At 38.6% G+C, this 14,994-nt stretch overlaps 1 protein-coding gene across 3 annotated transcripts in view; it reads left to right on the forward strand.

Annotated features, from left to right (window-relative positions):
* Positions 1-14,994, forward strand: part of LOC135073998 (tyrosine kinase receptor Cad96Ca) — a 115,955-nt gene that overhangs the window by 99,286 nt on the left and 1,675 nt on the right. For all 3 annotated transcript variants that reach the window (XM_063968285.1, XM_063968287.1, XM_063968286.1), the window contains 4 exons: positions 1,977-2,128; positions 3,375-3,554; positions 5,680-5,819; positions 14,571-14,712. In XM_063968285.1, the coding sequence (XP_063824355.1) occupies positions 1,977-2,128; positions 3,375-3,554; positions 5,680-5,819; positions 14,571-14,712 (614 nt within the window). The remainder of the gene's footprint in view (positions 1-1,976; positions 2,129-3,374; positions 3,555-5,679; positions 5,820-14,570; positions 14,713-14,994) is intronic.

A 14,994-nucleotide genomic window follows, 5' to 3' on the forward strand; every position in this document is an offset into this window, starting at 1 on the left:
GGTCCACAATGCTTACTATGATGGGCTGTCCTCTGTATGAGTACATACAAAATAATGAACAGCTCTCTGTGCCTATTTTTTGCCCACCATTTTCCGCTACTTTTAATCCCCTGATGAGAAAATTCGTTTGACCGAAATTCGTAAGTAGCCTTTTGAGGGTTCGCTGCACAATGTAGTGGATAGTAAGCCGAATAGCACAATGGCATATACTAGTATACAGGGTGAAAACGATAAGTGATCTCTCTCGATTATTTCTAAACTAGCTTTTGCTCGCGGTTTCACCCGTGTGAAATTTAGTTTATCATAGATCGTCATAACCTATAGCCTATATTTTATTCTGGGTTATAAATAATAATACTGTATAGTTTCATCAAAATCCGTTCAGTAGTTTTTGCGTGAAAGAGTAACAAACATACAAACATTCGCGTTTATAATATTAGTAGGACTATACTCGTAAAAGAGCGAAAAACTGGTTACTGATCCTGAAAGTGATTTATAAGCTCTATCATTAGTTTGCTTGCAATTCCGGAGGAGCTTTTTTTTAGCTCTAGGTAAGGGAATACTTTGAAAGGTTTTCCTTATTGAATTTGTATGGAACCATTTGCACGCGAGCTCACTCTCACTTGGCCGGGTTTCTACCTAAAATTTTTTACCTATATGTCGCCTTCTAAGGCCACCATAAAGACAAAAGGCTTGCTTAAATCATGGGCGTGACAAAATAAAGCCACATAACAACAATATGTGGCTACTCGTACGCGACATCTGGCCTTCTGTTCCGCTATTATGTCCGCAGTTAAGGAACACTTAAACACACCCCAAATCATAATAAAAATGGATCACAGTGAGGTGTATACACCCTCCGGTTAATATCACGTTGGCCGAAATACTTGCGTGAAATGTCGCCGCCTGAAAATGTCTTGAGACAAAGAAAATGCGTAGAAGACGTTTTGCTTACTAATCTAACCCTAGGAAATGCCAACTCGTTTAAACGAGAAGCTCACTCTTAAAGTATCAACGAATCGAGACACAATAGAAATCCATTTTCATGCGACTTCATCAAATAACACCAATATTGTTGGGGCACCATGATTGTGTCAGAAGAAAATCTTTAAAGTTCGCGTCGCGGAAGGTGCGGTTTATTTGATGTTGAGTGTATTTGGAAATTTTTGACTAGATTCCGTAATGCCTCTGTGTGCTTTGCACATCGGAATTTAGTAGTGGATCAATATCCACTACTAGTTATACAATTATAACGTTATACATTATAATACCTCTCTCTGATTTATTCCTTCTACGTTTTAACCTACACATATTTCAACTTGTAAGAAAGAAGAATTTACACATAAAATATTACGTCGCTCCTCCCAAATCGTGTATTCAATAATCGTATACAAAATTCTTGTTATTGTGTAAAAACAATCCACAATACTTCCGAACTTTGGGGAAATCTTTTTCCCACACAAAATTTTCCTTGACGAACCAAATATTTGTACGCAATTTTAATGTTTTCCTCAATGTCTATAATAAAGTGATTAAATTATGAATGTAATACAATTTAAACTTTAATTAATAAATGAAGCCAAGAATGGACATTACTATAAAAAAATATTATAGTTAGGTTTACTCTATAATTGTGTTATTAACTAATAAAAATTACCCACGCAATTTGTAATTATTAGCTAACAAATTAATTTATTATGGTCTAGATAATTTGGCTCTAGTTAGTGCTTTATATATTTCCAAATGGATTTCGGCGAAATACTAACTAAATATAGGCTGGTATTTCAGGCTCTGAAATCTAGAATATTTGAAATCAAATTTATCCGAAGAATTAGGAACATTCAATTCTATAAATGTGATTAATAAGAAAATTCCACTTTTAAAGGTCAGCCGTAGCAGAATTATCTCACGTTCCTCATTTTATTCAATTTTGATCTTTAAATAGTTAATATTATAAGTATCATAATTGATTTCAGGGAAAAAAGGTGAACAAATCGTGGCTGTGAAGACGCTCAAAGAAAACGCGTCCGAGAAAGAGAAGACCGATCTATTACAGGAGTTGATCGTGATGAAGAATCTAGGAACGCATCCAAATGTGGTCAGACTTATTGGATGCTGCACGGAAAAGGTGAGATTTGTACAAACTGATAAAAATCATTAAATTTTGTTTCCTGAAAATTTACTTTTATGAAGCGTATGAATAATCTAGATCTGCTTTAATCCTAGAAACCACTGCTTCTGGGCAATAAGTGGCCTAGTCCCTATGTATTGAGAAAAAGTAGCGCAATAAACTTTTTTCTATTCTTTTTTGTATTCCTAAATTATTATAGTACATGAAGACTCATCTTGGCGTTTAAACCTCTAGACCGTGCTCGAAGATCAAATACCTCAAGGCTAGCAGTGGATTTCATTTATTTTAGGCTGATGTTGCTTACCTAATGATATCTCGCCATCTTTCCCTGTTGGTCAACTCAATGCTCTCGTGCAGATGTCAACCAAAGCGGACCTGATCTGGTCTGTCCATCGCATTAGCGAAAGTCCTTACTTGACTGTATTAAATGATATTATCTATTGCTCGAATAAACCCTTTTTCTGAAATTTTATTCCAACATAAAATAACTTCTGCAGACCCATCACAACTAATCCTTTGACCCTATTAGCGCTATCTTTCCAGGCCCGTACGTTATATAATCTTTTAATTGTCGAGTACGAATATTTTATTCTACCCGAACCAGCGGATGCCCTTGACTTTGCTTACGTAAAGTTAAAAGTTTTGATCCCAAAACATAAATCTATACTTTTGAGTAGGTAGTTTTAAATAGCGGGATTACAAACTAACTTTACTCCCCTTTCCCCTAGTTTTATTCACTCGAATATGACCTCAATGTTACGGCGAGTCAATTAATCAATGGGTAGGTATGATGACAGGGTTTCCCATTCGTGTTCGGGCGCTTACGGTGGCTACGGTAAGGCCACAAAGACCACCATAAACTACGTAATGTGTACATTTCTTGTGGCTTGGACGCAGCCATTGGAAACTTTGTAGACGTCATAATTGTGGTAGCCACCATTAACCTAAATTAAGGAAGTTAGTTCGTCCCATTGAAAGACTCATAAAGGTAGCAGAAATGCGCTGGATGCACGCCGCTACTAACCTGGCAATGTAGAATATTATAGCTGGGCTTGTAATATGTGACTAAAATGATGATGACGATGAAAATACTAAAAATTCCTGTATTTTAAGCTGCAGAATTTGCGGCTTTACTTGTGACTTGGACTCGACCATTTGAAACTTTGCGTCTTAATATCATCAGTTACCTAAAGTGAGCGAGTCATTTGATCGCAATCTATGACTAAAATTCCTATTTTTCCAGGAGCCAACCCTAGTGATAATGGAGTTCGTGAGCATAGGCAAGCTGCAGCAGTTCCTTAGAGACTCCAGAGCGGAACGGCATTACGGGAACACGCATGGAAGCCAGTTCCTCACGTCCAGGGACCTGACGCACTTCGCGTTCCAAGTTGCTAGAGGGATGGAGTTCCTTAGTTCTAAAGGGGTGAGTAGAAAAAGGCAGTAGTAATAGATAGAAAGATACAGTGATCCAACGATCACATCAATGCGTCTCGGCAAACGTAGTGTAGGATGTTCTTTATCAGGTGAAGTGACGACTTGCGAAGAGTCGTTAGCAGAAGCTGGTAGCGAAATGCTGAAGACAGTAAAACGACATGTATAAGGGGAGTGTCTAGCTGTGCACTAACTATGGACATTATGACGATGGCACACCATACAACACTTTTTTTTTTTTTTGCGTCGCGAAATGCTTTGCGCATGCCCACTGGCTGATGGGGACAGTCAGTCAGTGGGTTATGTGGGACTCTCCCCGCCGGGAGGGCGGGGCCTACCCACTAAAACCCGACGGTGTCCTCCGGGGCCATTGATACGAAGCCGCGAGTTATTGTCCTATTGGACATTCGTCCGCGGCTCCGTCTCAGGCTACAGCTCGCTCTTGGGCGAGCCCCTCCAGCTTCGAGGGGAATAGTGATTCCTCTCGGGTCGTCCGCTAACGGCGCACTGGACACTGGTGCGCCGGCGCCACGGGTCTCGTAAGGCGCCCGCCGGGCATCCCCATACCCAGCGGTCGAGACTCCTAAGGAGGAGCGTGTAGGTTGTAAACCCTCCTGCGTCGCCCTGGACGACGGCGGCGGATCATAAGGGCATCAGCCGAAGCCTCTCGCTCCCTCTCCGCCGCTTCCTTCTGCGAGAGTTGAGTTACACCATCTTATTTTGACTTTAACAAACGTCAAAAATCTGTAAAACTCCTTACAAAAATCACCAGTTATCGTATAAGTTACCGTTAAAGTTAGGTGGTGCAACTCAGCCTACTCGTAAGTAGAGCTTATTCACATATCGTAATGTAGATGAAATATCTCTGATTAAAAAGTCTCACTATCTCACCGCTAATTCACAGTGGCGTTAAGTAATAATAGATTAATGGATAGGCAGATAATATTGGGTTCGCAAAAACTTTCAACGGTGAGTTAGAGCACAAAGTCAAACAAGGTCAAACAGGATACTTTTTAGCATCATTAAGTAGTTGCCTTATCCCGGAAATGAAAGACCAATAAAACAATTTTTGTCTTTTTCCTCTCTTCAACCTGCAGTATCAGGGAAGTTATCTGTTTTTTTTTCTAATCTGTCTATAAACACCATGTATTTTATCGTGTGCAGTTGAAAGCATATCAAACTATTTACAGCCACATAATATGCCACGATGTTTACCTTGGTGTGTCGCAAACTGTAAGAGCCATAGCACACGATGCGTTGAGGAGCTGCAAAGTTTGTTGCTGATGCTGCTGCTGAAAAATTTCGCCTTATCGCGTGACCGGCGTCGTACCGCTCATGTGCCCGCCACAGATATCTCTATGTACGACGACGCAGCGACACCGTTCCGGTATCGCACCGTCGCCGCAACGCATCGTATGCTTTGGCTCTAAGTGGAGGCATTACCCCGTACCACTATTATAACATCGCGTGCGTGATATATTATGGTGATAAATCGACAATATATTCATGTTCTCAACGGTATTTAATTATTATGGGGGTCATTAGATATTCATAACTTAATTATCTTGTCACCTTTGAAACCTCTATGATACTAACTTCCTGCTATCAAAGGAATAATCTTACTTATATTATAAATGCGAAAGTTTGTGTGGATGTTTGTTACTCTTTCACGCAAAAATTACTGAACGGATTTTGATGAAACTTTACAGTATAATTATAACCCAGAATAACATATAGGCTATAATTTATGACGATCTGTGACAAACTGAATTTCACGCGGGTGAAGCCGCGGGCAAAAGCTAGTTACATAATAATTTACTTTAGCAGGTGTGATTCTATAATGTACACCACAAAAAGAATAGGTAGTGATGTTTACGAGTATTTACCTGATATTTAACGCCCGTATTCACAAACGATGCTTGTTTAAGTGAAGCAACAAATCGAACGCATAGTGTTGAATATAGCTCTGTAACTGGTTCGTGAGTGACCCTGTGCGTCCACGCGCACTGTGAGACCTCTTAGTAATATTTGTGAATATGGGCGTAAGTAGCATTCATAAATGGCCAAGATTTTTTGACTTTCTGTTTTTAAAGACCGAAAATTTCTTTAATTTCCAGATAATCCACAGGGATTTAGCAGCAAGAAACGTGCTCATAACCGAAGAGAGAACGTGTAAGGTGGCGGACTTCGGACTCGCGAGAGACGTCGGAGGTACACACGTGTATGAAAGAAAGAGCGATGGACGTCTACCGATAAGGTAAAGAGAAAAAAAAAACTAGTGTAGTTGTTGCAATTTACGAATGCGAGTGAGCTTTACATGTTTATTTTTCAAAAGTTTTGATTGACATTACAATATCGTTGTGCATGTGCATTGTGCATGTACCTACACGTACACAAACAAAGCTCATTCACTTTCGTGAGTTACAAGAACTATAAGCATTAACACTTTATTGGCCCAAAGCAGTGGTAGAGTTTTAATGTACCTATACTGAGACGTGACTGAGGACGTGACAAAGGAAGCAGTAGCAGTGTTAAAATTTGTACTAAGACGTGTCAAAGCGGTTCTTAGCGTATTTGCAGAAATTAGAATAAAGTTGACTAAAGGTCATAGCAGACATATCAACTCGGAAAGGAATCAACAGCGTATCGCCTTTCGCGAGCTGTCATTGCCTTTCGCGAGCTGTCAATAGCGAAGCGAGGCGTTTCCATTACGGTGCGGATAAGTGTGCGTTGAAGTATCGAGTTTCCCTTTCCGGGTTGATAAATGTGCTACGGCCTTGAAGACTCGGTTTTTGTGAAACTCGTTTTACTCTTCTCTTATAGTATGGTTCTTAAAGCTTATTAATTACTGATATTATAACTAATTAACTGACTTGCCAATAGAGCTGTTTATGGGTTTAAGACAATACTGACAATAAACCCAAACAATTAACAAAGTACACTCTATACAGTGTCAATTTCCTCAAACGTCAGTTAATCTGGTTATGCAAAAGCAACGCCGACTGATCAACCGTTTGTTAGATCCTGGATGCTGATTGATCTGATTAACTGTCTCGGACGTAGGCACTCTATATGAGTGCCCCAGCTAACAGGGACGATTGCGGATGCCTTGAAATCCTCAATGCTATGGATTGACCTAATAAGCCATGTCTCAGATAGCTTCATAAGACCTATTTGGTCTAGTGGTAGGATAACCTACTTTAGACTCAGAGAATACGAGCTCGATTGCCAGTGGGGGCAAAATTCTCTGCAAATTTTTGTAGGGCTAGCTACTACCACCATCTTACTTATGTCTACCACCACAATAACAATTTTATGTACGCAACCGGATATACATAGAACAACTCCAGCCAACCTAAACATTATTGATCGGTGAAGTAAGTCTATAATAAAATTTTACCTTAATATTATTCTTAGATATACAACTTAGTTTGACTTGAAGTAACATTAATTGATTTATAAACTAGCAGTTGACTTAACTATAACAAAACAACACCAATTACAAGTTTATAGCTTTAGGCAATTGTTTGACAAATTAAATACTGTAGTGATTATGAAGTTACAGAAATGGAAAATATTCACTTCGACAAATCTCAACAATATTTTAGAGCTTAAGTTTTCATTTGTTTGGAAAGTCGTTAAACCTTAAAGCTCTGTAAGCTTCAATTGCGGTGAGAGTTTAATGCCACTTGTGCCCACAAGAAATTAAAATGCCTTTTTAAATACTCACAAGTATTTTGAAAAAACGATTTGCTATATCCATTTAGTGTGGGCGCACACTGGGCGATTAGACGCCTGTTCTTGTCAATTTCATATATTAGCTTGTCGTCGCGACTCTGCGATTCTGACGCCAAGTGTGCGAAGCTTTGAACAATGTCAGCTGCAGCCTGTCGTCGCGTCTAATTCGTCGAGCTGACGCTGTCGCGTGTCGTCTAGTGTGCGCCTACATTAAATGGATATAGAAAATTGTTTTTTCAAAATACTTGTGAGTATTAAAAAAAACCATCTCTCAAGTTTTTATGGGCACAAGTGGCATTAAGGCTTGGTATTTCTGCTAAAGTAGGTATTTCGCGCTGTCAAAATCTGCGCGCGCAATACTTCGCCGAAGACAGCGCGCCAAAGAGCTTTCGCGGCTACACAGTATAGAAATACGCAGTTGGTTAGGTTAGGTTGACTTCCTTCCGTTCAAGCGTCACACTCACAGCACTTTCTAATACAAATCATATCCAAGTGATACAAATTAAAACAACTTTCAAAATTTTTGGGAATATATTTTAGAATCGAATAAATATAGAATTATAACTGCCAAAGTAAACACGGTTCAAAGAGGCGTGGCGTCACCCGACCTTCCGGAAGTTCCGCGCCGGCTAAAAGAATTTCAAGATTACGTCACCCGACCTATCGGTTGATCCTCGGGAGCTTGAGCGATTGGAAAAACATTTTATGATCAGTTACTCGTAGTAGCGATTATTTAGAGCTTGGATAATAAATTATAGTTGTTGCAATTCACAAAGCTTTGCATGTGGTTAATTACATTTATCAGTACACGCATCAATTTTGTTCAGTCTTTTTGTTTATTAATAAATAAAAATATCACACTAAAATTGCATACATATTTGTTTGTATTGGTCTGGGTGTTTTCTTTCCATAATTTATGTATAACGTATGTACGGGGCTCTGTATCGAAAATCACTATGAGCAATACGGTAATAGGTAACACACTGTTACCTGGAGTGCATTACCGCAGCAAAAAGCTTGCCATCTTAAATGAACGGTATAATATCGAGGTTTCGTCAGTACAGTTGCGAACAAAGGTGTTTGTGTAGTGTAGTTGAGTTGAGAGGTCAGATTATTGAAATAATAAAACGAACATTTTATTTTTTAAATACATTTTAAAAATAATTTACATTACAGATAACAATGAGAGGATGACATTGCAAGGTGGTGCCAGTCGAGTCTTAAATCCGTTGATATATGCTGCATCTGCCATGTTTTTGGCTAAAAGATTCTTCTATCTTACAGTTTAGACTTTTATTACAGACCTCAGACAGTATTTTTGGAAAACTTTTACGCATGGTGGAGGAAGGGACGCTCTAGAGACTCAAGTCTAGAAGGAGTCATATGAACTCCAAGTTTTAAATCCGTTGACATCTTCTGCATCTGCAATCTTTTTGGCTAGAAGATTCTTCTATCTTGCAGCTTAGACCTTTAGCTACAGACCTTAGACAGTATTTTTGAAACATTCTTACGCATGGTGGAGGAAGGGACGCTCTAGAGACTCAAGTCTACAAGGAGTCATATGAACTCCAGTTTTAAATCCGTTGACATCTGCTGCATCTGCCATCTTTTTGGTTAGAAGATTTTTCCATCTTGCAGCGTAGACCTTTAGCTACAGACCTTAGACAGTATTTTTCTGAAAATTCTTACGCATGGTGGAGGAAGGGACGCTCTAGACACTCAAGTCTACAAGGAGTCACATGAACTCCAGTTTTAAATCCGTTGACATCTGCTGCATCTGCCATCTTTTTGGCTAGAAGATTCTTCTATCTTGCAGCTTAGACATTTAGCTACAGACCTTAGACAGTATTTTTGTGAAAATTCTTACGCATGGTGAAGGAAGGGACGCTCTAGAGACTCAAGTCTACAAGGAGTCATATGAACTCCAGTTTTAAATCCGTTGACATCTGCTGCATCTGCCATCTTTTTGGCTAGAAGATTCTTCTATCTTACAGCTTAGACCTTTAACTACAGACCTTAGACAGTATTTTTTATTATTTATTTGTGTCAGTGTGCTCTTCTAAAGAGTGTAAGACGATTGTATGTAGGTACTATTAAAATGTAATTTTAACTCATTGGTTTTGTCTCATATTTGAGGAATGTACCATGAGTAGAGTCTTCGTTTAAAAGGATGCGAACGATTTAAATTTCAATACGAGGGGCGGCTGAAAATTTCGCGGCCTAAGGTACTTAGCGATGAGTAGGGCATGGAATACCGGAATAAGTTTTATACCGGTATTGATACCGGTATTGAAATTTCAATTACCGAAATTTCGGTATTTTTTCGGTATTTCTTGAGATACTGCTATTTACTGTTTAAATGTTTCCAAGAACGATTAGTAAGTCTCGTTTGTGAAAAGTTATTAATAGGCCAGTAGAATAACACGTGAAAATTAATCAAATCGGAAATAATTCCTAAAGGTTTTGTTTTAATAGCTTCATTTGTTGCTCATTAAGACTATCCTAAGTTTTTGACATCGAAGTAGGTGTGGTGGGGCCCCCCGAAAGGGGCATTTTTCCGGTTTTATGGTTATACCGTATAAATAATGGACTTGCAGTATAGAAAATTGATCTTCATGGCAGGTGAAGGGCATTTAATCCTGCATTGAATAAGACGAAATTCATATATTTTAGACAAACCGTTTTCGTGCTTATCTTCGACAAAGTAAAAAATATGCGTATAATTAATGACCCTCTCTAAGTTCAATGGCTCGTCACCCGCTGGCTACCAAGCCTTGAAAAGGGCCACCTTAACCTGCGTATTCCTGTCAAGCCTCGCGAGTTGGATTCGCCTATCCTTATTCATCCCAGCCGTTCCTTTACTACGGTTGCTGCGCCTCTTCCTTGCTCTCTCTTGAACGACTGCGTTGCCTATTCTTATGCCTGGTCCAAGGTTCGACTCCAATAATCAACAACAACAGTTTTATATTAAAACGCTGAAGAGTTTGTTTGTTTGAATGCACTAATTTCAGGAACTACTAGTTTGATTTAAATAATTATTTTTGTGTGGGATAGCTCGTAAATTGAGGAAGGCTATAGGATATTATACGATCACGCTACGTCTAATAGGGGCGAAGCAGTAAAGAAAAATGTTGCAAGCACGGGAAATAGTATTCAAACTATTTTCACGCGTACAAAGTTGATTTCGTGGCGTCGAACCTTGGACCAGGTATACGGCTAGGTAACGCAGTCGTGCAGTAGGGTGCAAGGAAGAGGAGCAGCCATAGTAGATAACACAGAGTCGTTCAAGAGAGTGCTGGGAAGAGTTTCGGCAACCGTAGTTAAGGATCGGCTGGGAACAAGGATAGGCAAATCCAACTCGTGTGGCTTGACATGGATACGCTGGTTAAGACAGCCCTTTTCAAGATTTGGGAGCCGTGTGGTGACGAGCCATTGGACGTAGAGAGGGTCATTAATTAATACGTATATTTTCGTGCTTATTAAGATGCATGTGCTCGCTTCAATGATATCAGCAGAACTGACTTGACTCAATCGATTATTGGAATCGATATGATGATTCGAATCATTATCATCTGAATCAATATTAAAAATAAGTATAAAAATAAAGAGAGATGGTGTAAAACCTATCAATGACTTTCCATTAGTTGAAAAACTGCCGATATCGCAAAATTAGATCACTTTTTTAGAAAAACCGAAATAACGGTATTTTCCCCTTAAATACCGGTATCAAAATACCGAAAATTTTGACCGGTATACCGGTATTTCGGTATACCGGTATACCGGTATCCATGCCCTAGCGATGAGTAATTAGCTTGTTACTCATATCACTAGTTGCGACACTCAGTAGTATTATAAAAAGCAATCACTAATTAAGTGTGCACTGATAGTTCAATTTCTATCGAACAAATGACATCACCATGTCCGCCGAATCTGGAGATTTGCGGAATTTCGACACCGCGCGCCGCGGACATAATTCCTCGTAAAGAAGGAAAATAGACCGAAAGACATTTTTGAAGAGATGTCATTGGTTCTTCAGGATTCTGGACCTTCATATACTATGGTTAAAAAATGGGCCCGACTATTTCAACACGGACGAGAGACCTGTGAAAACGACCCCCGCCCTGTCACGATACTGAGTGAAGGAAACGTTCAAAAGTCGAAAAAATCGTTCCGGCTGACCAAAGAATTAAATCGTGGCAGATAGCTGAAGAATATTTCTTTATGCTCGCGAGGCTATTGTACAGAAATGACGGGGGAAACTGACACGCGGATTGCTCTTTCCGCAAGACAACGCGCCCGTTCACGCCGCACGTGTTGCGAGGCCAAGCCCTGAAAGACACCGGGTTCTCAGAGATTGACCACCCACCATATAGCCAAGACCTATTACCTAGCGATATTTTCCTGTTTTTCGATTTGAAAAAGGACTTACGGGGCCGGAGATATGCAGATGACAACGAAATTAAAGCTGCGGTTGGTCGTCATTTTGAAAAAAAAATTTTTGGGTCGGTAAAAGGCATTGTATGCGAGATTTAAGAAATGTATTTCTTTTGAGGGAGATTATTATATTACAAAATAAAAAATAGAAACCATTTATTTTATTTCATTAAGTACCTTAGGCCGCGAAATTATCAGCCGGCCCTCGTAGGTAGACAAAATTGATAATTTTTAATTATCAAAAATTTAAGCTTTCTCCAGTAACACTGATATTATTATACTGTGACTCATCAAAGTCATCATTGTCAAAAATATTGACAAATCGCGAACTGTCACGGCCATAAAACTGACACGCGTCCGTCCTCCGTAAGCGCCACCGCGCGACTGATTGAGATTGTCCAAGCCGTCATGGACGATTTTTTCCACATTTTTTAACATAGTAACTAAATAAGACGCAATATAAAAATTTCATCTGTTAAAAGCCCTCAAATTATTTCTGAACTTTAGTTTAGTAAAAGATTTAGAATCTCAAATCGCTTATTTTAAAAATAAAACCATAAATAGAAAACGAATAGAGGTAACTTTGGGAATTTATTCTATCGAGTCAACTTCATCAAATCGTGTTTCCATCCGTTAATAGCCCTAGAAAATATCCTCAACTATGCCCAATAAAAATCTTAGCCTTTAATTTTACTGTTTAGTACCTTAAAAATGAAAAATGAAAACCTCATTTTCGCCATTTTCTCTGCTACCCGGCCTTAAACTCTTACCGCAAATGAAGCTTACAGAGCTTTAAGGTTTAACGACTCTCCAAACAAATGAAAACTTAACAAGAGTAGTCTGCCAATGTAGAGTCTTTAAAACATGTAGGGGCTTAAGATTGAGACACAAAAATCCGTTGTCTGCCAGTTCACTGTCTATTTTATTTTTCTGGCAAACAGCAAAACCTCTTTTATCTGGCTGTTTAATATTGCAGACTGTACTGCTCAGATTTAAAACGTTCAAAATGTCTTTTATCTCCTTAGCAAAAGACATGTTTAAGATTCTCAGATGTTGTTATGTAAAATACAGTTTACTGTATGCTCTTTCAGGATGTACAGTCGACTGAAATTAATTTGCCAAACAGCTGGTTGGGACTTGATTCCGCCTCGCTACTGGGAATACTTAACTTTCTTGAGTCAAGCTAAGTTTGCCGACTTCCAACTTATCAAGGGACAGCTGCAGTCTGCATACATGAGCAGTTTTGCCAGTTCTATTTTCACATTTCTATCTATGGGTACTATTGAGATAAGATTTATGAGCATTGGACAAGATTTAATCGAAAGGAGATGGCTTAAGGTAGCCTTTCGAACTAAGCGTCACAGACGCAGCGTCTTTAGCTTTGGTCTTGTGCCACCAACGCCGCGTCACTAACTCGCTTCGAAAGGCTACCTTTAAGACCAAAGCTACAGACGCTGCGTCTTTGACGCTTAGTTCGAAAGGCTACCTTTAACTTGGAATCTTTGTCTTTACCTCTAGTTTCACCGAACAAAATGAACATGAGAGGCATAAAATACTTATGTCGTAGACATTCATAGATAGATTTTCCTCTAGTAACCCAGTTGTTTCAACTCGTTTAATGGCCTGATTAAAATAGTGAGAATTTTTAAGTAGCTTAAACTGTCTGTAAAATTATAGTTTACCTACTTTTTTCGCAATAGTTGACTTATTAATATGCCCGTTTTCACATAACAGGAATTTTGTTATCATAAGGGTCACTTAAAAAAAATTGTAATTGATGGTGAAAATGGGCATTAGCTAAATATTAATTAAAGTGAAAACAACCATCTAAAACAAATTTCAAATATGAAAGTACCAACTAAAACCTAACGAACGAAACAAAAAACCACTTCTGGCTTGCAGCCTGTCTATGTTAGGAAAATTCATAACTGGGACACGTCACGTTCAGTCTAGGCCTAGGTTAGGTATCTATAGACTTTATTTCATTCCACTATTCCCTCACGTTCCTGCTATTCTAGGCAGGTCTGAGAAGTTTGATTAAGTTATTTTTAGGCTTCCCCTTTTTCCAAAACTGTCTTTGTATTCCATGATGAAATTGAACTATTACATTGTAGTATTAGTATTAGATTTCTTGCGACTGCGTACCCAAATAACTTTAGTTTCGAGAATCACGTATTCCGATATTGTTCTATTTTAATAAAATAAATATTAATATAACATTATGAACGTCTTAGATGATATTTTTATAAAAAGTTGTTTGTTTCGATATAATATGAAATCATTTTGCATTTGCGACAAATAAATTGCATTGTTATAAAACTACTTGCTATTAATTTACACTCGTATACAATCAAATTATGTCTCTTTAGACATGCTAGGCGTCACTTGATTTTGTACATTTCTATCGGATTATTAGTTTTACATCAGCTAATATAGCGTGCTCTAAAGGGTATGTCACGATAAAAGCTGAAAGGGTGGCCTGTTGGCACAGTTTTTACCTATACCTTTTTTTGTCACGAACCTTCTTAAATGTTTTGTATCAATAAACTATTTCTATCTTACTCTCTTCTATCTATCTAATAAACGATGGACAACTGACGTTAATGAGCTTCAATAGATAGATACTAAAATCTAGTCCAATCACTTAGTTCTCAAAGAACAAGTACAGTCAGCATCAAATAGATCGTGACACTCAAAGTGGCCAAAAAGTTGACAACGCAACCTGATTCCAATTGTAACAAAGACGTGTTTCGAACTATTTGACGCTGATTGTACAACAAATAACTTAGCCTTTAACCTTAACAGATAAGGTTCAATTTATACGTCTTTTTTTCAGATGGATGGCACCCGAGTCTCTTTACGACGACATCTTCAGTGTAAAGTCTGATATATGGAGTTTCGGAGTGTTGCTTTGGGAGATCGTGACACTTGGCTCCACCCCTTATCCAGGCATGTCCGCTGGTGACGTCATGCGGAAGGTAACAAATGAATAAACATTTGGTTGAATAGATTAATCATCTTCCTTTGTTTGGGTTGTAACAACTAAGGTTACAACCTTGGTGGCAAAAGTACGTACCCTCCGTTGCATGGAAACTTTGTTTTCAAACAATCAGGTTGATTAAATTTGTGTTATCCCATCTGAAAATCGAACGTAGAAACAAGAAGATAGGGTTTATTGTTATAATTCACGCTATGGGCACCATTAGTTGAACCAGTTCCATGTTAGTCCATGTAGTCATAGATTTGTGAAAAACTAATAA

The sequence above is a fragment of the Ostrinia nubilalis genome, chromosome 8 (assembly GCF_963855985.1).
Source record: "Ostrinia nubilalis chromosome 8, ilOstNubi1.1, whole genome shotgun sequence".
NCBI lineage: Eukaryota > Metazoa > Arthropoda > Insecta > Lepidoptera > Crambidae > Ostrinia > Ostrinia nubilalis.